This window comes from Gopherus flavomarginatus, chromosome 7, assembly GCF_025201925.1.
Source record: "Gopherus flavomarginatus isolate rGopFla2 chromosome 7, rGopFla2.mat.asm, whole genome shotgun sequence".
Taxonomy (NCBI): Eukaryota; Metazoa; Chordata; order Testudines; family Testudinidae; genus Gopherus; species Gopherus flavomarginatus.
Window position 1 is genome coordinate 38,751,263 of NC_066623.1, and position 26,988 is coordinate 38,778,250.

The window sequence follows — 26,988 nt, forward strand, 5'->3', positions numbered from 1 at the left end:
CTCCCTTCTCCATTGCCTTGTCCTTCAGAAAGTTACCACACCACCACGCTGCTCTCAGATGCCTCAACTTCATGGGACTTTCCAGCCTTGTCCACCATCTTGAGCTTTCATTTGCTGATGGTTTCCCGTAAAGCCCCTTAAATTGATATCTACAACCCTCTCCTATCCCCTCTGATCTTAAGTTAGCTGGTTCCATAGGAACTTGCTCTCTCTTCTGCACCTCCCACCTGCCCGGTACAATGACAAACTGCAGACTCTGCAATTCACAAGTGCCACATATATCCCCTTTCTACCCAGCTCAAGAACTGGAAATCTCAGCAGATACTTCTCATCTGCCCTCAGCAGGGCAGACTAATTTCTCTTCCTCCTTCACTTTCAAAGCTGCTGGAGATCTGCCATCTCTCCAATATCTTTAACTGTTTTCTCCATTCACCTGCCTCTTCTTTACCTTCCCATATTTCAGGGGTGGAAATGGCTTCTTCCTTTCCATCCCCTCCCCTCTTCATCATACCAGGACCTTAGGGGTTGATCATTCCTCCCTCCTGAGATTAATTCACAGCTATACATTTTCCTCCGGTTCCCTCCAATCATAATTCTACTCCTAACTAAGAAATCTCTATCTGTGGTGGCAGCTTCACCTCTACCTCCAGACCTTCCTCTATGGCAGTGGTTTTCAAACTGTTTTTCTGGCCACTTAGCTGAAGAATATTGTTGATGCCCACAACCCAACAGAGCTGGGTATGAGGGGTTTGGGAGGGGCTCAGGGTTGGGGCAGAGGATTGGGATGCGGAGGTGAGGGCTGCAGGGTGGGCCCAGGAATGAGGGGTTCAGGGTGTGGAAGGGGACTCTGGGCTGGGGCAGGGGGTTGGGGTGCGGGAGGGGGTCAGAGCTCTGGGCTGGATGTGCAGGCTCTGGAGTGAGGCCAGGGATGAGGAGTTTGGGATGCAGGAGGGGGCTCCTGGTTTGGGGGAGGTTCAGGGCTGAGGCATGGGATTGGGGTGCGGGAGGGAGTCAGGGCTCTGGGTTGGGGCCGGGGATGAGGCGTTTGGGATACAGGAAGGGGCTCTGGGCTGGTGCAGGGGATTGGGGCTTACCTCCGGTGGTTCCTGGTCAGTGGCGCAGCAGGGGTGCTAAGGCATGCTTCCTGCCTGTCCTGGCACTGTGCTGCGCCCCAGAAGTAGCCAGCAGCAGGTCCAGCTCCTAGGTGGAGGCGCGCAAGCTCTCACCCGCAGTCACCATCCCCCCAGCTCCCGGCCAATGAGAGTGTGGAGCCAGTGCGCGGGGTGGGACAGCATGCGGAGCCCCGTGTCCCCCTACCTAGGAGCTGTACCTGCTGCTTGTCGCTTCCGGGGTACAGTGTGGTGTCAGAACAGGTAGGGACTAGCCTGCCTTAGCTGGGCAGCACCGCCGATGGGACTTCTAACGATGCAGTCAGCGGTGCTGACCAGAGCCGCCACGACCCAGTGACTTACATTCCGTGACCCAGTACTGGGTCGCGACCCACAGTTTGAAAACCACCGCTCTAAGGCATCTCACAAGGTTAAATTCTTGGCCTTCTGCTTTTATCTCTAATGAGAAACCTTCGCTGTCATTTCAGGCTGACGGAACTGAATTGTATGTTTCTTTCAACACTTCTAATGCGTCCTCCTTACTGTACATCTGCTTGTCTGACCCGGTGAAGTTGTGGCTTCATCTGAGCTTCCTTTTCTTTAGGTCCGCTCAGAAGTGACTCTGCTGGACAACAGAAGTTTTCTCAAACCCAAAAGCACCTCCTCTCTTCCCAGTCAACTCAGACGTCCATTCTCAGTAACTATGGTGTCATTCTTGACTCAGCTTTCCTTCTCCTCCTACATCTATCTGCCACCATCTTTGCAACAATGACCCTGTGCACTTGTCCTTGCTCCCACTTCATCCAGGTCTTCAAGTTCTCTGCTTGGATAACTGCAGCTAGTTCTCTTCTTTACAGCTTCCACAGATCCTATGTGCCCAAACTCCAAACCCAGAACACATTGTTCCTGGTGCACTCTCACACAAAGCAGTTCAGCTACAATTCTCTTGCAGCCCAGTTGTTTCTGAATCTGCTTCAAATTGCCTCCATTTTTTAAAACTGCCCAAGAAACCTCAATGTCTCAGTCTCTCCTCCTCCTGCTTCTAGCATTAGCTTCCTCTTCTCCATCCTCTGGCCACTCTTGGTACTCTGCAGTGCCTGCCATCTGGATTCATTCTCCTTGTACCACACCAATGCATCAAATCTCTAGATCGTCTCAAATCTCCACCTGTGAGTATGCCTACAATACTGTCCTATTTCTACCAGCCATTTTCATTTAACAGTGCAGTTGCGTTTCATCACTTCCGCATGAAAGTAGAACCACCACTGTTCAGTCAGGAGAAGTCCCACAGATTAACCCATGCCATTCTGGTGAAGTGCTGCAAAAAACATTTGGGGAACCAAAGACAGAATGAAAGACACTGTGTACAAACAACACTTATTATCCTTTACTCAGAAAAACAATTTAGGAGATGCTGAAAAGGCTTAGGCATGCAAAGGAATAGCATCTACAGTGACACCAGTTAACAGTGCTGTGAAATTTCTGGCTTCAGGGTATTAATTGATCATTAGCTGGGGTTAGGAAGGAACAATATTGCACAATGAAGTGCTTTATGGGAGTTTTTAAGCTTGCCTCTGGTCACTGTTGGAGGCAGGATACTTAGCCACAAGGATTGACTGTCACAGAGAACAGACCAATTTCCACACCCGCTGCACCAGGGGATCATCTCAAGCAATGCTTACCCTGGCGAGGTCCTCTTTTCCTCCGGAACGCTGCTCCTGACTGCAAGGCCTCCATCAAGCTGTCCATCACCCCTGTCTCATCACCCTCTGAAAGGAAAACAGTAAGTTAAACAGGGACATGTAGTGTGCTTGATTCAGTTCTGCCACCTCCAGTCCTCCCTCACCATGTGCTCCTGCTCACGGGGAATGACACACACACACACAGGAGAAATACCCCCCCCCCACACACAGGAGAAATACCACACCCCAGAACAGACAAGGAAGGTGCTGGCCTCTCTGGAATTCCCCACTCTGTACAGAAGCTGGGGAGATTGGTTAGGGCACAAAACTGAACGGGAATATCCTCCTCCCCCCACAGAGAAGTTGACTGCCAAAAGGTGCAGGGGAATGGGTTGCAGGGAAAACCTCTGAGGCAAAATAACCCAGCAAACTGGGGCCTTTGGGAGAATGGAAAGCTTCAGAGAATGTGCCAGAAAGGCTGTCAAAGAATCAGCTCCCTCTCCTCCCCGTCTTAGGCATTCTCCTTGTGCCTGCCCAACTCATTTGTTTTCTGGTCCTCTCTTTTTAGAGTCTCTGATTATTAGTGCCATCCACACCCCTCTAAGCCCCTTGTCACTCTCTGTACAGTGCTCTGACCCCTTGGGAGATTAACCTGGCCTCAGCTGCTCTCCTTCCCTAGCAACAAGTGTGTCACTGTGTTCAAAGAGCATGTGCCAATAGAGCCATATGTGGCCCCTGTGTAACAGAGGCCATGCAGCACCATTGCCCCCTCCTGCCCAACAGGTATTCTTGGCCCAAGATCCGAAGAGCAGCTAAGTCTTTCCTTTTCCTGCTGAGCACAAAGCTCCTGCAAACCACCCTATTCCAACTGGAGGAAGCCCTGGGAGAGCCCCACATTCTGCTCCCATGGAGAAGCAGTGTTCAGAAAGTGCAAAAAATAGTCCCAGGATTCCTAGGCGGAGTGCAGAGACACCCGTAACCTTCGCCATTGAGGGTGCCAAGGGGAGTGTAGCAGTAGCTGTAGATTTTAAAGGGTTCTAGAAATAGAGTCGTGAGTGAAATCAAATGTTCCTCCCTGAATTATGTGGCTGTTCCCCATGCACCCAGCAACTGGGGATTTAGCTGGCACCAGTAATCCCTTTCACTCCAAAACTGAGACCTGTATGTATGTATTTAAGGAGAGCCCAGCAGATGCCCTTACATGCCCTGCCTCACAGCTACGTATAACAAGAGGGGAAAGTGAGCTTAGCAAAGTCCCTTGCATTCTCCCTCTGCCCCCTCTCACAGTGTGGTACTGAAGGAGTTAACCATGTATGCATGAGCACTCTGCAAATCTGTTTCCATGACAACAGCTCTGGATGAAACCTAAATCCATAAAATCACATTACAACATCTGTCAGTGCTTCTGTGTGCTCCAGACACACTGCCCACAGCACCACCTGCTGGCAAAAACAACCCACTTTGCCTGACCTACATTCTCAACACCAAAGTAGTTGGTAACAGTGCGTTTCCAGAAAAAATGGCCAACTCCAGACTAAGCTGCAAATGAAAGAAGAGGCGCTACTATCCTGGGGTGTGACCCTCCGGGCCTTATGTGGCTACCAGGCCTCTAACACTAGTGTGAGGTGTCCAAGCAGCATGAGGGTTAGGAGAACACTCAGCACTAGTCATTGGGCTGTCACTAGCATGAGCATGGCACTTATCACTGTGATTCAGCCTCTTAGTAAGAGCCCGCAGGGATGGCTGAGGCTCTTTCTCAATGGATCACTTCACACTGCTCTCACACAAGAAGCCATCCTGACATTAATCTTGCTAAATTTTGCTGTTTTGAACAGCACTTTCTGGGAGGAGATAGTGATGGCAGTAGGAAGTCATTACCAATTGTAGCCCAATTCTTCTGGTTTCCCAGTTCCTAATCAGCCCGCCTCTACGCTTGGGTATCACATGGAGACTTCATTGCTTTCAATGCCCACATGAAGAGGAGACTGCATGGCAGTCCAGTAAGCACACTGACTACACCCAGCACTACTATTTGCTGAGCCTAGAGGAGCTGAGATAGATAGGGTCCTGGATAAGAGTTGCCTGGTTTGAGTTCACCCCAGACTAGGTAACAAGAAAACTGGAAGGTAGTGGAAACATCCTGAGGAACTGACTGTTCCATCCTCTAGCTCAGTGTTTCAGTCTTCCCTTCATTGCTGCTCCTGGGCTTCCAGTTGTCCATGGAAACCTAAGTGCCCTTTATCATATTCAGCTGGAACCACAAATTGCACCCTTTCCTCACTGACACAGCACTGCCACATCCAGGCTTTTGTGACTTCCAGGATGGATGAGTATAATAGGTGAAGGTTTCAGCAGGCATAAAACAGCGCTCTCTGGCCCCAGGGCCAATTCTGTGGGGTGCGCTGTGCTGCAGGGCACTCTTAGCAATGGACCAATGGCTTTGGAATTTCCTCCCTCTTAAAAGCTAACACCAATCAGGGTTTAGTAGACATGGAGATTCTATACAACTCGTTTGTTTAAGCTGACATCCTCTGATCCAGAAGATGGGAAGGGATCTATTCCTGCAGATGGTGAAGGCAGTAGTGAGATGTGCAATATAAAATTAGATACTTGTCAGGAGGCTGGAGTACTGGAAAAGGCACAGCACTATCTGTTGAAGGGAGATGGAAAGAATTCCTGGGATACGCACTGTACTAACTGGTGAGAAGGTGCGTACACAGATGCACACAGACAGCACTACCTATTGGGGGAGGGGAAAGGGAGAGAAAGAGAAGGAGAAGCTCCAGAGACATACACAGCACTAACTGTGTGGGGACTCTAGACCACTCAGGGCCTGGGTTATCCAGTGCCCTAATCACAGGGGCCCTGGTATCCCTAGATTGAATTGTTGGAATACACACCAACAAACATGGGGGCCCTCTGTGCCTTGGGATGATGGCAAATGCCACAGATGTTTATGGAACCTTTTACAGCAAAATACTGACAGCATAACTTTCTATTAACATGCTCCTCTCCTCTTGAAATCAGAGGCTCTTGTGCTCTGACTTTAGTCCTGTTTGTGAGTTTTGCTGAGCCACTTGGACCTTGAGAGAAAGAGTTGCACAGGGATCTCTCCCATCCAGTCACCTGGAGGGAAAAAAGCAGCAATTTGAGCCCTCAAAAATGTCTTACTCACTTCCCACCATCTCCCCCCGGTTGGGGGTGAAGGGGAAGAAGGGGTGGAGTGACACCAGCAGCAGCCCTAGAAACCTCTGGCAGCTACAAGAGCCAGGGGAATCCAAAGGGGACATGATTGAAGACAGATGTGAAAGGAACATGCTCTTGTTGAGCAGGGATTGCTTGGTACAGGCCTCTGGCCAGGCTTCCCCTTTCTGCAAACTGAAACATGCCAGGGGAGAAGATGGAACTCATTAACTCATACATTTGCTTATTTTAACAATTTCCTCCTCCTGCAGCTCTCAGATGAGATCAAACTTTATACTAGAGTTCAAGCATTCAGCTGCTGCAATGCTACATTCCTGCGCCTCCCCCCGGGACAGCATACAGACAGCAGTCCAACTCCAGAGCAAAGGCAGCAGACAAGAGCTAAGGGACTAACCAACAGGGAACACCCCATGAACCTAGAGCAGTCGTTCCCAAACTTTAACAACCTGTGAACCCCTTTCACTAAAATGTCAAGTCTCGCAAACCCCCTCCTAAAAATGAATATTTCCAGGGATCTTCTCATTTACCTGAGTATAAATTATAAAAGCAGTGATCTTGGAAATATAAAATTTGTTTTTATGTCATGCTTATTACATATTATTTATTATTAAGTGTCCCTGGCCCCTGTTTGCCAGAAGCTGGGAATGAGCGAAAAGTGATGGATCACTTGATTACCTGTTCTGTTCATTCTTTCTGGGGCACCTGGCACTGACCACTGTCGGAAGACAGGATACTGGGCTAAATGGACCCTTGGTCTGACCCAGTAGGGCCATTCTTATGTTCTTATTTATCATTACAGTATTTTTATTACATAATGAAAATGGCAACACTCTTCCAAGATCTCACTTTTGTAGCTTGTATCACTTTGAATTCTGGGGGAGGGATAGCTCAGTGGTTTGAGCATTAGCCTGCTAAACCCAGGGTTGTGAGTTCAGTCCCTGAGGGAGCTATTTAGGGAACAGGGGTTTAAAAAAAAACCAAAAAAAACTCTCTGGGGATTTGTCCTGCTTTGAGCAGGGGGTTGGATGAGATGATCTCCTGAGGTCCCTTCCAATCCTGATATTCCATGATTCTATGAATAAGACTATTATAAGACAAGGCTCCTATGTTTCCTCAAGGAGTATCAGATGTGAAACAATATAAAGGTATTTAAGAGGCCAAGTCAAAGAGTTCCTCCTACACAAGCATTCAGGCCTTGAACAGTCTAGACAAACAACGCACGTTACAACAAAGTTTAAATTTGTTCATCATCATAATTTAAAAAAGAATACTAGCTGCCTATTTAATTTTAAAAACAGCAAAAAATATCCACCTCCCTTTCCATTTCTTATAAGGAGTCTCGAAGTTTAAATCTCCTCAGTGTGATAGACATGCTTGCTTTGATCCTCTTAGCTCTTGGAAGTTCAGGGGCTCCAGGCAGCTGGCCCCGTGCTGCCCAGGGTTCCTAGGGACAGCTCTGTCCGCCATTAGGGAATTTTTTCCCCGAGAACCCCCTGTAACATTTCACGAAACCCCAGGGGTTCTCGACCCCAGTTTGGGAACCACTGACCTAGAGGGAAACTCTGGCACACAGCTTCTCTGGGTAGCCCATGGGACTGCATGAGAAAACGGCCAAGAAAGAAACGTAGCAACCCAGAAAAACGAAGAGCAGCCTGTTGCCTATCACTGTTCCCCCTCGAATACAGGAACTCAAACAGCCTAGCTTCTTTGGAGGGTGAGAGGAAGAGAAAGGATGAGGAGAGAGCATGACAGCGCTACAAATGAAACAGCTGGCAAAAAGTAAACAAAAGACTGAGCTGGGAAGATGCTGAGGTGGGGTGGGGATCCCTCTCTGATGAGAGCTGGGGCACAATTAACTCTGGAAGTCACTGAACATGCGCTTAGAGGACTGGCAAATTTGTCTGGGGAAAGCCACCCTGAGATCTCACGGTCTATGAATTCATATCTTCAGCAGAGCAGCAGTGAGAGTTCACATTGATCAATAAGAGCTTTGCAACAGGACTTGATTGCTTGAAGAGCCCAAGAAACTGGGGCTGGGAAGGAATGCGAGTGAGCCTGTGGGGCATTTTACTGCACACAAGTTCCCACAGGCAGAAGGAGAGGATAAGTTTCAGGAAATTAAGAGAGAGGCAGGAAATCAATGGAAAAGTGCAGTAACTGAGTCCATATGTTGTAACAAAGGAATGTGCCTGGTAGCACAGAGCAGACTATGCCCGTTAATGAGGAAGCCCCTGCTATGAGACAGCTCCTAGAGAGGGGAGTTATTTCTTGGACTAGAGCACTTAACAGAAAACCTTGCATGAGCCCCTTGGTATGGCATAAAGGTTTGCAGATAGGGTGACAAATGGGTTAAGAATGAGAAAATCACTGTGAACAGCACCTTACAACCCACAATATTGCTAAAGCTTTGCATTCAGACCAGAACCTCTGCTGCCCCTCACTTATCACCATACTGCCTCTAGTACATGGGGTAGGCAACCTATGGCACGCATGCCGAAGGATGCATGTGAGCTGATTTTCAGTGGCACTTTCACTGCCCGGGTCCTGGCCACCGGTCTAGGGGGGCTCTGCATTTTAATTTAATTTTAAATGAAGCCTCTTAAATATTTTAAAAACCTTATTTACTTTACATACAGCAATAGTTTAGTTATATATTACAGACTTATAGAAAGAGGCCTTCTAAAAACGTTAAAATGTATTACTGGCACGCAAAACCTTAAATTAGAGTGAATAAATGAAGACCCGGCACAGCACTTCTGAAAGGATGCCGACCCCTGCTCTATTACCTGCATTCATGTCTATCAGTTGCTCTCTCTTCTGCTGCTTTTCCAGTCTTTCCTTCTCAGCTTTCTCCTTGGCCAGTTTAGCTCGGCGCATCTTCTCCTCTGTCTCACGTCGCTTCTGATTCTCCTTAGCAGCTTGCTGCAAATGAGAAAAACAGTTATTTGGGAAGTGACTGATGGTGCAAAGGTCTGAGCAGGGTGTAAGTGTACAGACAGAGTTATTTTCCCAGTGGGAAAGGATGAGAAAAGATCATGCCAGGGCTCGGTGCCCAGTATGGAGGGGTCTGAGCTAAGTGGTAGGATGAGGAAGGGGTCCCTGGCTCACCAGAAACATGTTCCTGAAGTTGTGCAGATCCATGAAGAACTCCTCAATGGATATTTTCTTGGGGTCAAACAGGAAGTACTGACCCATCTCCTTAAAAAGGTTCTCCATGTTTGAGTGCATCATTCGCAGCTTTTCATACTGCTCCTGAGCATCCTTCACAAATATGTGAAATCTGAGAGTCAAGGAATACAATCAGCTGCTCCGTGGAAACATCAGAGGTGAGAGATAGCATGTGCATGCACCAGAATTATCTGGTTAACCAATGGACTCTTCTCCAGCTTGCAAAATTCCTCTGACAGCATAAGGAGCTTCCCCTTCAACTGCAGTGATCCCCAGCATTCTCAACTGGGTGGACCCCAGTATCTTCTGCTCAAGAGGTCAAGGGTTCAGTGTCTTAAGTTAAGGGGTGGGGGGGAGGAGGAAGGGCTAGGTGTGAACATGCATGGCATGCACTGGACTTCCCATGGCACACTCCTTCCACGGATCCCCTTACAAAGGGAGGCCTTACAGTGCTCCTTCCGTATGGCCCATACTACCTGTGACATTCCCCTCTGGTTTTATCTGGACCAGTGATCTGCTAGGTCACTCCAATCCTTGACTCTGGGAGCCAGCCTTACCCTGCTCTTCTGAGAGAACCCCACTCCTGGGATGTTCACACACAGCCTCTGGCATATAAGCTGCTCCTTGGATTGTACAACCAAATGACACAAGCCAGTATCTCCGGTCCCAGACACAACCCTAAGAACCTCCATCTTGCAGTGTTAAGATTTATAATCTCAGTTATGCCCGCTGGACACTGCAAGCTTACATGAGTTCATCAAATTAATAAAGAAATTGATATGCACCAGGCTTGTTATCCCAAGAGTAGATTCTGACACACTTCAAACCAAACGCACTGCTACAGCTAGAATAAACAAACAGATTTATTAACTATGAAAGACAGATTTCAAGAGATCATAATTCAAAGCATAACAAGCCGTATTTAGGCAAATGAAATAAAAGCAAAATGCATTCTAATCTGATCTCAGCACGTTCAGTGCCCTTACAAACTTAGATGCTTCTCACCACAGGCTGGCTGGCTGCCCTTCAGCCAGGCTCTCCCTTTTGATCAGCGCTTCAGTCGCTTGGTATGGTGTCTGTAGATGTAGGTGGAAGAGAGAGGAAGAACATGGCAAATGTCTCTCCCTTTTATCATGTCCTTTCCTCCCCCTTGGCTTTGTCCCCCCCCCCCCCTTCAGAGTCAGGTGAGTATTACCTCACTGTAGTCCAAAACTGATGAAAGGAAGGGGGGTGACTCACTCAAGAGTCCAACAGATCCTTTTGTTGCTGCCTAGGCCAGTGCCCTTTGTTCCTGTGAGGCTGGGTTGGGTTTGTCCCATACATGCCCTGATATGGTTTGAACTGCCTCTCTGCTCTTGGAAAGTTTTAGCCTGGGCTTGTTTTAAGGCATAAGGATACATTTTCAGCCTCATAACTATATACACATGAAATTATAACCTATAACATTACTGTAACAATTACTATAACATCACTATAACAACAATGCTCAGTGTATTATGAGCCTTCCGACGACACCTGACATGAGAAACTTTGCATTGGACACCACACAATCATTTTACAAGGATGAACATGGGGATGCTGGGAGTTCCCCCGAGGTACAGTGTGTCACTCCACCACAGTACAGTGGGAGTCAACACACCCGAATCCCAAATCCATGCAACTCACCAGAATCCCCTCAGCCAGAGCAGACTACATGTCAGCCAGACCATCACTCTGCAATATGCCTGCATCTGAGCGCTTTTGTCCTCAAAACACATGCAAATACAGAGTATCTACATCCCAGTTTTGTCCCTGGCCATTAGCATGGGTATACTCTGACTCATGGCAGATACCAAGTACCAATTCCCATCTCACAGAACACTGGAATTCCCTTGCCTGTGGTAGCAACACCCCAAGACAACGTAGCATACCAAGTATTGTCCTTAGTAGAGGTACACCCTGCATTCCAACTGTCACCGTATGGTGCACAGAGAATCCTGCTTTCTGTGGCACATATCTACAGACCAACTTCCAGCAAACTTGCAAAGTACCAAGCATTTTTGGCATCCAGAGAAATACCAGGCATTGCCTTGCACACAGCATCCAAGGACCTGGAAGTAAGTGGAGATTCCCCTGCTGATGGCATAGGGTGTCTAAACAATGAACCAGGACTCCCTTCAGTCATGCATGAACACGCCTTGCCCCAACACCATGTCAGAGATATCTTCTTGCACAGGACATACCCACGTGCTAGCTCCCCACAACCTTGCAGTGCACTGGAGATCGCTTCTCTCCCAGCATGTGCCCTCTTTCTTAGGGGGTAAAGGATATGGTCATTTTTTCCACGAATTTGTCTCTCTCGTCTGTGGCAGCGGGGAAATTCTCAACATCACGCTGCAGGTCTGAAATCTGTTTCTTCATCTGATCCAAATTCTTCTGTAAATTCTCAGCGGAGACTGAAAGAGATAGACAAAGATGGAGTACAGATGCCGCCCCTCGCCCCCGACTTACGCAATCATTTCGTTCTGGAAAGCCTTGCATAACTCGAATTTTGTTTAAGTCGGAAATGTATACCCGTATATTATGCAAAAATTTCCGCAACTCGGAAATCCTATTTCTGGTTTATGGAACTTCTTCCGTAAGTGTGAATTTGTGTAAGTTGGGTCTCGTGTAACCCGGAGAGCATCTGTACGATATTCCCAACATATGCATCAAAATCGAGGCCTTGTCTACAATGGGATTTTAAACACCACTGTAACTGCATCCATGCAGAGAAAAGGCACTATTTATAAAGCCCTGCAAATCTGCAGATATCTGCAGGATACGGGCCATGTTTGTGGACTGGATGTGGATAAAAAATTTTTATCAGGGCTCTAGCCATTTACACTGGTGCAGCTTAACCCAGTTCAAAGCAAGGCAAGCTCCACTAGTACAATGGTGCTGGGCCAGTGCAGACAAGACCTGGGGTCCTTGGCAGCAGTTCACACTGTAGATAGGGCTCTATCTACCTATGAATGGTATCAGCTCAGGTGGAGGGCAAAACTGACTTGTTTTCTACACCCAGAAGATGGATGATGTCTCCAGCATTCCACTCATTCCTCTTCCCCTTTCCAACTGGGCACAAGCAAGGGATGATGGGCAAAATTCCAGCCCCACTATGCTGTCTTTGTGCCATTCTTGTAACACCAAAGGGGTCATACACAGGCTGCCTGTGACATCCCCCAGCTTAGAGGTTCTACACCATTTTCCTTTGCAGCCCCCGGCCTAGGAGACCCTCTGTGGTTCAATGATTTCTGGCTGCCAGGACAGTTTCTTTGGGTCACAGATAGCTTGGTGCAACTTGTAGCAGCCCTCAGGCTAAACGAGCATAGGGAATCTACAAAGACAGCATAAAACCGCCTTTGCCCCCTTCCCCAGGAAGCACAGTGCACTTGAGAAACTGTGTGTGTGTTTATATTAGAATTTCTATTGAGTGTCTGTGTCAGAAGAGAGCTTGAGGGCTGAAAAGGAATATGTGATCAGTACTAATGAAAGAGACACTGAGAGGCTGGTTAGGGAATGCAGAATTGGACGGGGGGCCAGGACCCCAGGCAGCCTGCTGACAGCTTCCATTCCTGCTCTCTTCAGGAAGGATACATCTGCAGTCTGCATCCTGCTGCTCTCCTCTTTCCTTCCTCCTTGGACACTGACTCAACACAGCTGCCTTCCACACAGGACAAACAATAGATATAACAAGTGGAAGGACAGATGCCTGGGAGTACAGGGAGCTTCCCTCACTACCCTACAGAGCACAGCACAGCCCTACTACTCAGTCCAGCGAGGTCTTCCTTTTACCATACTGAGAAACCACATACCATTGGGAACTAGCTTCAACAGCAACCTCTTGGCCTAATGTCCATTTACATAGAAACAAAAATGGTCTTTGTTCCACAGGCTCAAAATCCAATCTCCCAGTCCCACCCATACACAAAGACAATCCTCCATTCTCCCAAAACAAGATCAACACCCTCCATGTAACCCTGTACCACCTTTCACCTATTCTGATATTACCTTCCGTAACACTCCACCCACACTACAATAACAAGTACCTCGACTGGCTTTCTCCACGTGGATGAGCTCATCAGGGAACTTCATTACATCAGGGTACTGCTGCTCACACAACTCAGCCAGGAAGTGCAGCAATGTTAACTTCTGATCAGTGGACTTTGTGTCTCGGAGCTGGTAATGAGAAAACTGGCTATGACAACCGGACAGCACAGAGAATACTTGAAACCAGCAAACAGTGGTTTGCTGTCCCAAGCACAGATGTCTGGAGGCTTCCCTGCGTGATAAACACAGAGGAAGCAATTCCCTGACCTGCCCATGGAAAAAACACTCACCTTGCAGAGGAAGCTAATGTTGAAGCCAAAGGCACCAGCATTTCTGGAGCCTGCATTCATGAAGTTGCCCACCAGCAGGGTTATCTCCAGCAGGCTGGAAAAGCTCTTACTTTTACGCACTTCCTCACAGGCTGCTGTTACAGAGACAATCTCAGGCTTGATGTTCTCCACCTGCTCATTAAATTGCAGCTTGAAAAGGATGGAGTTGAGGCGGGGCCGCAGGCGGGAAACCGAGCTAATCTGAGAAGGGAAGGGGACAGGAACAGTGTCACACAGAGGGAAGAGAAAACAAGATGCTCTGAGAAGGGAAGGGGACAGAAAAGGAAGCCTACTGACCAGTGACAGTAGCTCTTTGCAGATCCACTCTCTAGGAGTTGTGTGCTATACCTTGCAAGTCCCAGAATCATTTAAGAGCAACTAACCACAGAAGATACACACACTGACACTCAGTCAAACATAAGGTATGTTAGAATTTTTTAATACAGGCTGTAATGGCCACATGCCTAACCATACTCAGTTCCACTCTGTGTGCGCCAGGGTAGGCAACCAAAGGCGGCACACGAGCTGATTTTCAGTGGCACTCACACTGCCAGGGTCCTGGCTACCATCAGAGGGGGCTCTGCATTTTAATTTAATTTTAAATGAAGCTTCTTAAACATTTTAAAAACCATATTTACTTTACATACAACAATAGTTTAGTTATATATTATAGACTTATAGAAAGAGACCTTCTAAAAACACTGAAATGTATTACTGGCACGCAAAATCTTAAATTAGAGTGACTAAATTAAGACTCAGCACACAAATTCTGAAAGGTTGCTGACCCCTGATGTATGCAAAATCTAATTCTAGACCACAAAGATGAGGGGAAAATGGGCAAGCAAATACACATGCAGAACTTCAATTACTGGCAGGTAAACTGCTCTTCCCTTAAATACAATTGCCATTGCAGATTCCCACTCTAAGGCCCCAATTCCAGAAAGCATGAAAATAGGCTCTGAAGTCCTGCTGGCTTCAAGCACATGAAGGCTGTGCTTTAGTGCTTTCTTGAATAGGGCTGTTTTCCCAAATTAGAGACTAACATCTGATTTGGGATGTAGTAGCAATGAACTTGCAACAGGGTTACTCAGAAGTGTGTATCTAAACAGAGACAGAAGTGCTGGCCTCCCAAGGTGAACATCAAATCTGGATCCAATCTCAAGAGACTACACCCAAACATAGCCATGACACAGGATCTTCATGGTAGTCTTAGTCTCAAAGAAGCAGACCACTGAAACACCCACAACTCCTTGACACTTGAATTCCTATCTAACATAACACAGCTGAATGAAGAGTGTTACTGATCCAAGATTGCTTGTTGCTTTGTCTTCTTCCCTTCTTATGATAACCATGCGATTTATTAAACTGTTTAGTTCTGGCCCTTTAGTTGCTTCATGGCCAGCTTGTGGGCTTGGAAAGAAGTTCAGAAGGGAAATGGCCTGGGATGAAATTTACATTATCTTGGTCAGGAACTGACTCAAGCAGATCATCCATGAGTCTAGGGAGGGTCAAGTTCAAATCCTGAACACTAGGTGACTTACAGATTGGTGGGTATACAGGCAAAACATCCTTTGGAAATAGTTTTATAGAAAAAGATAACCCAGGTTTCATCAAGAACAATAAACGCTCCAAAATGGCAAGACCAGGCCATACCTGAGACGTCACATCCTTACTATAAGACCACATGGAAATGCTTCTCCTTGAATATATGACTCAAAGCATCTAAGACTGTCTAAGGTTCCCACTTCCATGCCACTAGGTGAAGTGATTGGCTCAGAATTTCCTTCTGAAAACTCTGTAAGAGCACAGGTAGTTCTTTCATAAGCACAAGAATGCCCAAATATCACAGCTAATGAGCCCCAACCAAGATTATTAGGATTCTGTAATCCAATTCTTGTCTTGCTTTCTACAACAGAAAACGGGGGTGAGGAAGGATTAGAACCATGTGTCTGAGAAATCAGATATCCTACCCCTTGGGTAAAGGACAGGCTTGGCTGTGGTCAAGTCAGTGAACTAGACTGGAAGGAAGGAAAGAAATTATTATTGGTCTGGGGTTTCCATTGGTATTTCATGACCAGGTTTCACCCTGGGAATAAAATGTGGCTGAAGAAACTGGCTGATGCTGGTAACTGGTAGACATTGTGACGGGCCCCTAAGTTTACTGACTGAACTACTGGACTGAAGGTGGCACCCAGACTGAACACTAGATTGCAGTTGCTGATGCGATATTGAAGACTGGGGACATTTCACCTGTAGGCAGCACAGTGGGACCAGATGCTGCAAGGGAGACCCCTAAATTCCAAGGCAACAATAATTATTCTACTGCCATGAAATATCCGTACCCTTTGTTCTCATCCTCACAGCCCCACAAAAAACACCCAGCTATGACTCAGCTGAAAAATCTTACTGATGTAAAATGTGATGATTATTTTCCAGGATGAGTTTTGTTACTGTTCTCTGGGCACGATGATTGTACTCTTTGGGCGTTAGCTCCTGTGATGCTGGCCAAGGCAACCCAGCTCAGAACCTCTTCTTCCCCATATGTTCCAGGAAAGAGAAAGTATTGGTAGCTGGCTTCAGCGGCTTATCTCCCCAGCTCCTCAGGTTTCAGAGGCTGCACTGTTCTCCAGCCTACAATTGTCTCCCCTCCACTCCCTGGACCCTTGTTTCTTGCTTTCCTACCTGCTGCTGGTTGGCTCCATAAAGCTCTCCTTTGTGGGGAAAGCTGCAGAGCAAGAGGAAGCTGCAGGCTGGTCCAAGCAGGGCAGGGTGACAGACGGAAAACAAAATGTCAGGTGTAACAAATGAGAGACCTGGGAAGTGTAAGTGTTCAATGACTATACTGAAACATGCCAGACAGGCTTGGACTTTTGCAACAGTAAGTGTTAAGAGGGTTTCCTGGGGAATCCCTGAGGATACTTATTACAAATTCAACAATAGTGCTTACACAAAAACCTAGGCTTTTGAAGCTTTGTCCTGAGGAGAGGGACATTGGCTGGAGATACAGGAGATCAGATATCAAAGGCTCACACACTAGAAAGAAACAGCTGGACTGTCCCAAGCTTGTTCTAGTTCTTGATCTGAATCCTGACAAACTTGCAACCAGGAGAGCTAACCCTTTTTTACTGTTTTTGTATATTCTCTGCAATGCTAGGAATTGTCCCAAAGAATAAATGTATTTTGTTTTGTGAAGGCTGGCTGGTAACTGGTATACACTGTTGTAGCCCCCGGAGACAGCACAGAATCATAGACATGCAGGGCTGGAAGAGACCTCGAGAACTCACTAAGTCCGTTTGCCTGCGCTGAGGCAGCATCAAACAAATCTAGAAATAGTTAGCCACAGGTATTGGTCCTAGTCATACTGCTGGGGAAGTAACAGTGAGGTGCAGAGGGACTGGAAGCCTAAAACCAGTCTGGAGGGAGACAGATGCAGATCTTCAACCCAGAGGTGACAGCTGGAAGCCTGAAAATGTACATGGATGCCCCCAAGGAAAACCAAGAGAGGGATAAAAGATACAATTGACCCTGCAACTGTGACACTGAGCAGCTGGCTGCAGCACAATGGTGAACTCCAGGACATCTAGGGAAAAAGAATTATACAGCCCTGGAATTGTATAGTCACCCATCTCAGAGCTATTGTTCTAGGTTCTCTGCAGACATATGGAGATGACGCTGCATTACATTACAGAGTTCACGTTGTTGACATTTTTTCTGCTACCATAAGGGCTAAAAACTTTATTTAAAAAATTAAAGGTCAGATTCTGGAGCACATTCCTGCAGCAAGGTGGGGATTCTGGAGCAAACTCCATGGTTGCAGATAATCTGTCTATAGGTAATCTGAGAAAATCCTGGAGCTCAAATGGCAATCCTGGCCTCCCTCAGTTTCTCTATCATGCTGTCAGATTGTGACTTAAAAGACAAATGGAAAATCTTCATCTGAACTTCCTAAGGGAGTCCTGAGGTAAGGAACCATGAATCTCTTGTCTCAGCATCACTGCTGAGGCAATGGAGCGGGCAGCTGTGTTCAAGCATCATATACTGTTCTTAACAAGCACTTTATCAAGTGCTGCCTTTCTTAAAGAATTGAGGCCTTTATGCCTTGCCTGCTAGCCTCTGGAAAGGATCTTTCTCCACAGATGGAAATTATAACAGACTACAGTGGCTTGTAAATTGATCACTTGCCTCTGAGAAATGAGCCCTCCTTCTCATCTGATCTAGCTCTGAAATCCTTATCCTGAGATACAGACAAGAATGATTTACCTCTCTTACATCTGTCATAGGCTGTCAAGACCATTAGGAATCTCATGGAAAGGTGGAATATAAAGGACAGTCACAGATCCCTCTTTGAGCTCTGTATGTGGAACCACTCTGATATCGACAGACAATCAACATTTCTCTAGAGAATGAGACACTTCAGCTCCTCTCTTAGGACATTTTGGGGGAAATGTGGTATGGCGAGGCGATACTGCTTTCTTATTTCCAGCCCTTTTAGAAGGGTGGCAATGGTTAGATGCAGTTCACTGAGTCCATGAGTATGTGTAAGGCCCATTAAAGCTTATAAGTTCACTTGAATTAAAGCATATAATACCCATAATGGCCATAGGGAATACACCCCAAAATCATTTCAAATCACTACTGTACTGAAGGAGGATATTAAAGAGGATCTCTCCTCCCTAAAGCCAGACTAATTGTGCCACAAACTCTAAGGGAAAGAAAGTAATACTCAAAATGTTGAATCTGAGACAGATGTTTAATGACAAGGAGAAAGTTCAAGGAATAGAATCTAGGAGCGTGCACTGAGACACTGGAGTTGGTCCAGAGAATCCCTAGGGTGGTGGCACATCAGGAATTAGAAGACTGTTTGGACCCAAAGAGTCAACAGAAGTTCCTCTGCTGCCATGCAGCCAACAACAAATCTTGGGCCAACTTGGTAAGAAACAAGACTGAGCACAACATAGCCAACTGCCCCATTGTAGCAAGTGCCCAATTTCGCATGCCTTTCCCAGAGTCAAGGAATCTCTTACACCAACCCTTCTTTATCAAAGGCACTAAACAGTGCCAACACATGCCCCAATCTAAATTCCTTGTACAGAGAGGAAATGGGGTCTATACACCTGGCCCTTGAAGTGGAGAGCTTCCTTGACAACTCTTAGGAGAATCCCGTGTTTGAAGAAATACACTGTCTTCTAGAGAGACCAGGACATGGGCACTAAATCCTCTAAAACTCACAGATATGAGGATCTCCTTTATACTCTTTTGATCTGAGAAAGGTTTTTAGTCAGAAACTTAGCTGCAGGCTCCTCCTGTACCCTGGGTTAGCTGACAAAACTTCCTCCATTAGGGTGACTTCCAGCCTATACTTGAACCTATGAAGTAAACTGATCGCAAGCCAAGCAGCCCCAAAAGAGAACGTTTTTTTTACCCAGGCAGGCTAAGTACTGTTGGGAACTTTTTTGGCACACGGAGGAAATTATTTAAATCCATTTCTGGATGGCTGTGGTGATGCCAAAGGATATTTAAAGTAAAAACAGAAGCAGTAAACTAATGTGAATTTAAAAAAAAACCACAGCTAACACTAATCACAGTTGAAGTGAGAAGCTGTGGAAAGGGAAATTATCACCATAAAAACACTACTGAATATCAGTATAATGAGGTGATCCGACTTGGAGTGCCCTCTTTGATAAGTCACACCACACCAGGTGCAGCTGCCTCAGTTTCCCCTTTACTGTTTCTGATTACAAACAACCTTGCAAGGTTAATTTATTACAAAAGAAAGGCAATTGCACACAAACCATAATGCAAGCTCCACAGCCATAGTTTAGACAGTACATCAGGTACAGCCCCAGCATCTCTCTCTACACTGAGGCTCTCCAGTGCAGATCCAGCATCTCTCACCGTTCCTTGTCGCCAGCTTTCAGCCCTCTCTGGATCTCTGGTTTCAGCTAGCCAGCACACCTCCCTTTGCTGCCCTCAGCCTCCAGCCCTCTCTGGCCAAGGCTCTTGAGCTCAGGAAGCTCAGCAGGCTAGTCCCTCCACTGGCTTCCTGACTATTTCTCCCTCTTCCCTAGAGACCTCCTCCAGTCTCCTCACTCGCAGGTAGCTGTCACTTTCCCTTTTCTTGACTGACTCTCACTTAGCGCTCTCAAGCAGCTGTGAGTCTCCCTCCTACCTCCAGGGCCCAGGAGCTCTCTTTTAAGCCTAACTGGGAGGCAGCTGACGAGTCCTAGGTGCACTGACCCCACTCCCTCTTAAATGCCAGTGTCACCCTGTGACACAGAAACTATCATCTGTAACCCACTGTGAAGGCAGAGAGGAGTCTGAGGATCAATGTGTGTACCCCTCCAAAGCTGTTTCAGGACTCACGTGATAAAATGCACAACTCCCAGACAGCGGACATGCCGAGGCAATGCCGCAAACGTAAGTGGGAGGTGTGGGGGATCAGATCTGGGAAGGGAAGGGGACAACAGCATCACACACACAGCAGGCCTGGTGGGGAGACTCCACATACTATGCACATGAGCAGCTGCACAATGGTATCCTATCAAACTTATCTCTGACTCCAAGGTCAGGGCACTCACCACAACGCCAAACTGCTCAGACTCAGCCAGTTCATTGTACTCATCTCTCAGCTCTGACAGCATCTTCAGCTGCTCTGGCTCTGGCATCTGCTTAATCAGGTTCTGAGGGAGAAACATGTGAGTCAGTGAAGCACAGTCATATCCATCAGGCCCCCTGGCAAGAGCAAGAGAAGGTGGTGGACTCCTACATGATGTGGAATGAAGGCAGCTCTGGAAGCCATGGGCCCTCCTACCCAAGAAAGGAGGCAATGCTCTTAGGAAAGATTGATATCCCATTAGCTTATTTCTCCAAACAGACCTAAGTCCAGCAAATACCAGGGGGTCTCCACTGCAGGGAAAGATGTTTGACTCCCTGATTCTCACTCACCTGCACCATGGACTCAGTCAGCACAGCCTCATTCACCTCCAGGATTACATTCTTGATCTCCTCGTAAGGCATACGGAAGGAGCCCAGGAAAATCGCTACCAGGATAACAAAAAGAAGCACAAATAAATCTATGGGGACAGTGTTCAGCCAAGAACTACATAGAGACAAAGTCACTTTATGCCTCAGTCGGCTCTCTCCATTCAGCCCCATCAGGAAGCTTATGCACACCCCTGGACTCATGGGCAACTGCCTAATTCCAACATACTCACAGAGATTCTGTGCACTCTTTGAATCCAACACTTTCAGTTCTTTGACCTTTTTCTTTTGTGTACTCTTCTCCTGTCCACCTTCCTGGTCTTGCTTTGCTGTGTGCACAAGAAATTAAGGTGAGAAGAGACAAGAGGCGCTTTCACCCACATCTTGGAAGCACAGCGCTTCTCCACACTGCCAATAAAGCTGCCTGCTGCTCAGAGCTCTGTCCAGTCCATGTTCCACAAACCACTACACAGGCCACAGACATTTATAGAGGACAGAGAGAGATCAGGGCAGCTGCTCTCACTAGCCTTAGCTTCCTGCTCAGGGACAGAGAAGCAGCCTTGACTCTCCCAGACAGAAGAGAAACATCCTAGCAATAGAACATTTGCTGCAATATGTACTGGGCGAGCACAGAGACCTCAGGGATGGGTGACAAAGCCCACATTGATAGGGCCCTACCAAATTCATGGTCCATTTTGGTCAATTTCATGGTCATAGGATTTTAAAAAAATGCACATTTCATGATTTCAGCTATTTAAATCTGAAATTTCATGGTGTTGTAATTGCAGGGGTCTTGGCTCAAAAGGGGGGGGGGTCGCAAGGTTATTGTGTGTAGTGGGGGTTGCAGAACTGCTCCCTTACTTCTGTGCTACTGCTGGCAGCAGCACAGCCTTCAGAGGTGGGCAGCTGGAGAGCAGCAGCTGCTGCCCGGGAGCCCAGCTCTGAAGGCAGCGCCAGCAGCAGTGCAGAAGGATGAAAGGTGTGGTACTGTCTCTCTTACTTCAGTGCTGCTGCCTTCAGAGCTGGGTCCTCAGTCAGCAGCTGCCACTCTCGAGCTGCCCAGCTCTGAAGGCAGCAGCGCAGAAGTAAGGGTGGCAATACTGTGACCCCTCTTAAAATAACCTTGCAATCCCCATGCAGCTCCCTTTTGGGTCAGGACTCCCAATTTGCAAAACGCTGGTCTCCCCTGTGAAATCTGTATAGTATAAGGTAAAAGCACACACAAGACCAGATTTCCCGGACTGTGATGTGTTTTTCACAGCCGTGGATTTGGTAGGGCCCTACATATTGAATCTTCACCCAGTGCACTGGCAAAATGTCTCACACCCTGACAGTGGCGCTTTTCTCATGTGGATTAGGGGAATCTTCCAGTCATCACTCCAGGGATTTGCATCACATTGTGACCACACTGCCTGGAGTAACATGGAAGGGAACAGCTGCATCTCTCTCCTCAGAAGCTAACCCATGATGGTGCTTCTCCTTGGATTCCCACTCCCTGCCATGTGCTTACACCCTAGGCTAAAAGCAGACAGAGCAGCTACTGAAAACACAGAGCCACTGACCTAATTTTCAGTGTGTGCACGCACACACAAATGAAAGACACTGCAACTCAGAGAGGCTTAAAGGAAAAGCAGCTGCTATAACAATTCCCAGAGGTCAGAGGGGCTCTTACGATGAAGGAAGCGCCCATACTATGTCCCTGGGGAGCTCTCTCATGAAGGATTTGGGGTGTCAGCAGAGATAACATAAATAAAGAAATGGGAAAAACATAAAATCTATTAAACTGTGCAATCATGTCCCTAGGAAATGGATAGGAGTCCCATTGCTTGGGACTTTAGGATTAAAACTGTACAAAATACCCTAGAGCAGGGGTTGGCAACCTATGGCACACGTGCCAAAGACGGCATGCGAGCCAATTTTTAATGGCATACGGCTGCCTGCTGGGACTCTGCGTGCCATTAAAAATCCTGCCCGGCGTGGCAAGCTGCGGGGTCCGCGGTCCCAGGCTGGAGCACCGGGCCGAGTGCATCAAGCCGTCAGCCCCTCCCCTGCCTTCTCTCCTCCCCTGGAGCTTTGTTGCCACGCGTGCGCACAGCGCTCTGGGGGCCGGGGCTGCACGCTCCTGCGGGGCAGCGCTTGGCTCTGCGGGGAGGGAAAGATGCTCCCTGCTCACCCTGAGCCCTGCCGCCGCGTGCGCAGTGCTCTGAGGGGCAGGGCTGCACGCTCCCAAGGGGTAGTGTATCTGGCTCCGCTTGGAGTCTCAAGATAAGGGGTCCGGGGCTTGAGGTGTGGTGGATAAGGGGTGGGGGCAGCCAGGAGACAGGGAATAGGGAGGGTTGGATAAGGGGTGGCTAGGGGCGGGGGGGGTCTCTGGAAGGGGGAAGTCAGGGAGCGGGGAGGGGTGAATGAGGCATGGGAATTCTGGGGTCTGTTGGGGGCAGGGCGTGGATAGGCGACAGGGCAGTCAGGGGACAGAGAGCAAGGAGGGTCCTGGGGGGCAGTTAGGGTGGGGGAGGTCTCTGGACAGAGTAGTCAGGGGGCAAGGAGCTGGGGGGGTTGAATGAGTCGGTAGTTCGGGGTAGGGGTCTGTCAGGAGGCAGGGGTGTGGAGAGGGGTTGCGGCAGGCAGGGAGCAGGGGGAGGGTTGTATGGGTTGGGAGTTCTGAGGGTCCTGTCAGGGGGCGGGGAGCGGTTGGATGGGGCATGGGAGTCCCGGGAGTCTGTCTGGGGGTGGGGGAGTGGATAAGCGTTGGGGCAGTCAGGGGACAGGTAGGGGGTAGGGTCCTAGGGGGGTAGTCAGGGAACAAGGAGCAGGGAGGCTTAGATAGGGGATGGGGTCCTGGGGGGCAGTTAGGGGCACGGGTCCCAGGAGGGAGTAGTCAGGGGACAAGGAGAGAGGGGATTGGGGGTTCTGAGGGGGGCAGTCATCCAGCCCTCTGCCTTGAGCCCTGACCCCCCTCTCCCCACACACAGCCCAGGCCCCTGCCCTGGGTCCCTCATACACACCCAGACCTCTTCTTGACTTCTTTACCCCTCCACACAATCCAAGCCCTAACTCTGGCACCCTCACACATACCTAGCCTCCCCTCTGCTCTGACACCTGCACCGCCTTCAACAGCCCTCTGCCCTCTTGCACATCCCCAGTTCCCCCCACCTCATCCACCCCCCACATCCTCACCCTCACCCTGAGCACCAAACAGGAACTCCTGCACCCCCCACCCCCCACATTCCCACCTGCACCCCTCGCATCATATGGGAGCTGCCTAGGTAAGTGCCCCACACCCAAACCTCCTGCCTCAACCCTGAGCCCCTTCTCGCATTCTAGCGCCTGGCCAGACCCTTCAACCCCTGCCTTGTGCTCAGTGAACTCCCACCTTCAGCTCAGTGCAGAGAGAGGAAGAGAATGGGCTAGAACCAGGGAGAAGGTAGGTACCCACTGTATGTGGGCAGGGCCAGGACCCCAGACTGGCGGCGAGCTGAGTGGATCTGGCAATCAGGATCCCGACTGGCAGGAGCCGGCGGATGGAACCCTTGAGTGGCAGTGGGCTGAGTTGCTCAGCCCACTGCCTGTCTGGGGTCCCAGCAGCCAGCCCTGCACAGCCTGCTGTCGGTCTGGGGTTCTGGCTGCTGAACCCTTGCCAGCCGGGGTCCTGGCCGCAGGCCCTGCTCAGCCCGCTGCCGGCCTAGGTGAACAGAACCCCAAACCAGCCATGGGCTGAGTGGGCCGGCGGCGTAAGATCAACATTTTAATTTAATTTTAAATGACGCTTCTTAAACATTTTGAAAACCTCATTTATTTTACAATACAACACTAGTTTAGTTATATAATATGTAGACTTATAGAGAAAGACCTTCTAAAAAATATTAAAATGTATTACCGGCACGCGAAACCTTAGAGTGAATAAATGAAGACTCAGCACACCACTTGTGAAAGGTTGCTGACCCCTGCCCTAGAGAATAAACTGAGTCTTGGAACTGAGGAAGCAGACAGGAGAGGTGGAAGAGACCTATAAGGTCATTTCTGACTTATCATTCAACAGCACAGTTCCACAAGGAGGCACAAGTGTGGACTAAAAGTGGGGCTGAGCAGCCTAGACAGACAGACAGATGTGGAGAGCGGGGAACAGTGCTCAGGCCCTCAGACACTACAGTGAGGGATGCTGCATAGACAGAGGATCATCAAGCCACTTTCTTGAACATGGCCCGTACAGGAAACACATGAATCCATTTCTTAGCAAATAGCTAAACCTACTATACAAAAACAGCCTCTGTGGCTGAGGACATAGCAACCTCCCTACAATCAAACTCTGAGCAAAATCACTGGGGAGATAGGGTAGCTGCACTAAACTTCTCTGCCCTTCACACCTTCCACACAAGTCACTGTGGTTCTCCAATGAGCTATGGCAAGTGAGGTAAAAAGTCTGATGACTGGAGCACCTACTGTACAAACCCAGATCAGCTACAACCAATTAATAACCTCAAGGCCACATACAGACACACACAGCACTTAAGCAACTTCTCTCTCTCACACAGTCACATTAACCTAATCACAACCAGCAGAACTGTTCCACATGGAAAAGTGGTTAATTGGCCCACAATGCCTGCATACACACAGATCAAAGCCTGACAATCACTAAGAGCTTCCCTTCAACTCTGTAGACAAAAATCACCCAAATCAGTGAGAGAGACAGAAAGACAAGGGAACCCTTTCCAGAACCTGGAATGCTCCCAGCTCACCTGTCCTGGTTGATTCAAACGCATCACTCAGTCAGAAGCCCTGGAAACTCTGACACTCACTCCCCTTTCATGGCTGACATAGGCTAGTGATGGTTATCAGTGATAAATGGGAAAGAATATCAATGCCCCCTTCAAAGGAGAGTAGGCTTCACCCACTCCTCTTACAAGATGACCTAATCAGAGATCAAAGCTTTCCTAACCTGCAGTTTGAACTAGTAACTCACTAGGTGAAGGTGCAAATGCTACAAAGAGGCTGAAACAACATACCTCATTAGCAACAAAGCATATGCAAAATATCATGAATCTCATGGGTCACCACTAATTCCACAGCAGAATTCAAAGTCCTGGTCCCCTAATGTACAAGGCACCTGCCAGATGAGGACTTGGCTACCTCAAAGATGGTTTCATCTTCACAATCCCCCAAAACAACTACATTTCATAGGAACAATGTAGTTGGAGACACCCAGGTCATGGGAACAGGACTCCCTGCTGCAGGACTACTTGCCTGAAAAAAACTCACACAAAGATAACAACTCCAAGGGTGACTGTGCTCAGACATAAATAAAGTTTCCTCTACAAACCAACACTCAACATAATTCCTCCAAGTACAGCATCACACTTCAGGCCAACACACTTTTGAGGCTCCTACGCAGAGCTCAGCAATCATGCAGATGGGGACTATACAGAAAACTAAGACAGATGGAGCACATCCCCTTTCCCAGAGACACCCTTTTCCCTGGGTTCCCCCTCCCCAGATAGATGCCTCTTCCCCACTCCCCAGAGAAACACCTTTCCTCATCCCTGGGTCCCACAGGGACAGAACACTGCCCCCTCCCCAAAGAGATGCCTCTTCCCCCTATGCCTGGAACCCCCCCAGACAGAACACAGCCCTCTCCCCAGAGATCCCTCTGCCAGATTAGGACAGAATATATTGCCCTGCTATGAGCCACAGAGCCCAGAAGCCCCCACTTCTCTCTGGCGTTCTGGTACAGAATTCAGCTGCAGACTTCACTACAAGCACAAGGCTGCTAGCATTACACACAGCACACAACTCCCCTGTGCTGCCCCCTCCCCCTGACTTGTACAGGATCTTGGGGAGAAGGTCAGGGGGAAGGGGGTAGATATTACAGAGGGACTCCTGCCGCATAGCAGGAATAAAGCTTTCCAAGGCTTGTCTTGCCTCCTAGTGTCTGCTCTTGGGTTGAGCAACCCCCTCCCCCTCAATCCCACCACACAGCACTTGGGACACCAAGAGGAAGGAGCAGCACTTCTGAGATATACACCACAAATTATAAAGAAAGCTGTATCAACAAGAACTCATTGGTCACATATGCTGTTACCTCTGCATGGGCTCCCCCTCCCCAAGAACACCAGGGACAATAATCCAGCTCTTCCCCACTCCACACACATAGTAAAGGCAATAAAATCTTGCACCCCAAAACAGCTGGAACAGGGCAATTCTGCTTCCCAGGCACAGCTGGGATAACAAAGCAGCTGGAGGGGGAAAGCTTATCCCCACCGTGACTGCTTTGTACTCTGCACGGCTTACAGGGGTGGTGATGGGGAATAACGCCCACTCTGTCTCACAGAGAGGAATTCATCTCCCCCCCCAAAGGTGGGAAAATAGCTCCATATTGCAGATGTGTAAGCTCCTATCTCTGGCACAGCTGTGGCAAGCCCCTCCAGTAGCTGTACTGAGCAGGGTGCAGGA

The 26,988-nt window shown here is 48.3% G+C and overlaps 1 protein-coding gene across 1 annotated transcript in view; it reads right to left on the reverse strand.

The window, feature by feature from the left end:
* The window catches only part of DIAPH1 (diaphanous related formin 1), a 177,678-nt gene that overhangs the window by 10,540 nt on the left and 140,150 nt on the right, over positions 1–26,988 (reverse strand). Inside the window, exons 18-26 of the mRNA XM_050963451.1 lie at positions 20,775–20,870; positions 20,506–20,600; positions 20,139–20,240; positions 13,522–13,761; positions 13,231–13,360; positions 11,474–11,598; positions 9,104–9,268; positions 8,782–8,917; positions 2,792–2,878 (exon numbers count right to left, since the gene is read on the reverse strand). Of these exons, the coding sequence (XP_050819408.1) occupies positions 2,792–2,878; positions 8,782–8,917; positions 9,104–9,268; positions 11,474–11,598; positions 13,231–13,360; positions 13,522–13,761; positions 20,139–20,240; positions 20,506–20,600; positions 20,775–20,870 (1,176 nt within the window). The remainder of the gene's footprint in view (positions 1–2,791; positions 2,879–8,781; positions 8,918–9,103; positions 9,269–11,473; positions 11,599–13,230; positions 13,361–13,521; positions 13,762–20,138; positions 20,241–20,505; positions 20,601–20,774; positions 20,871–26,988) is intronic.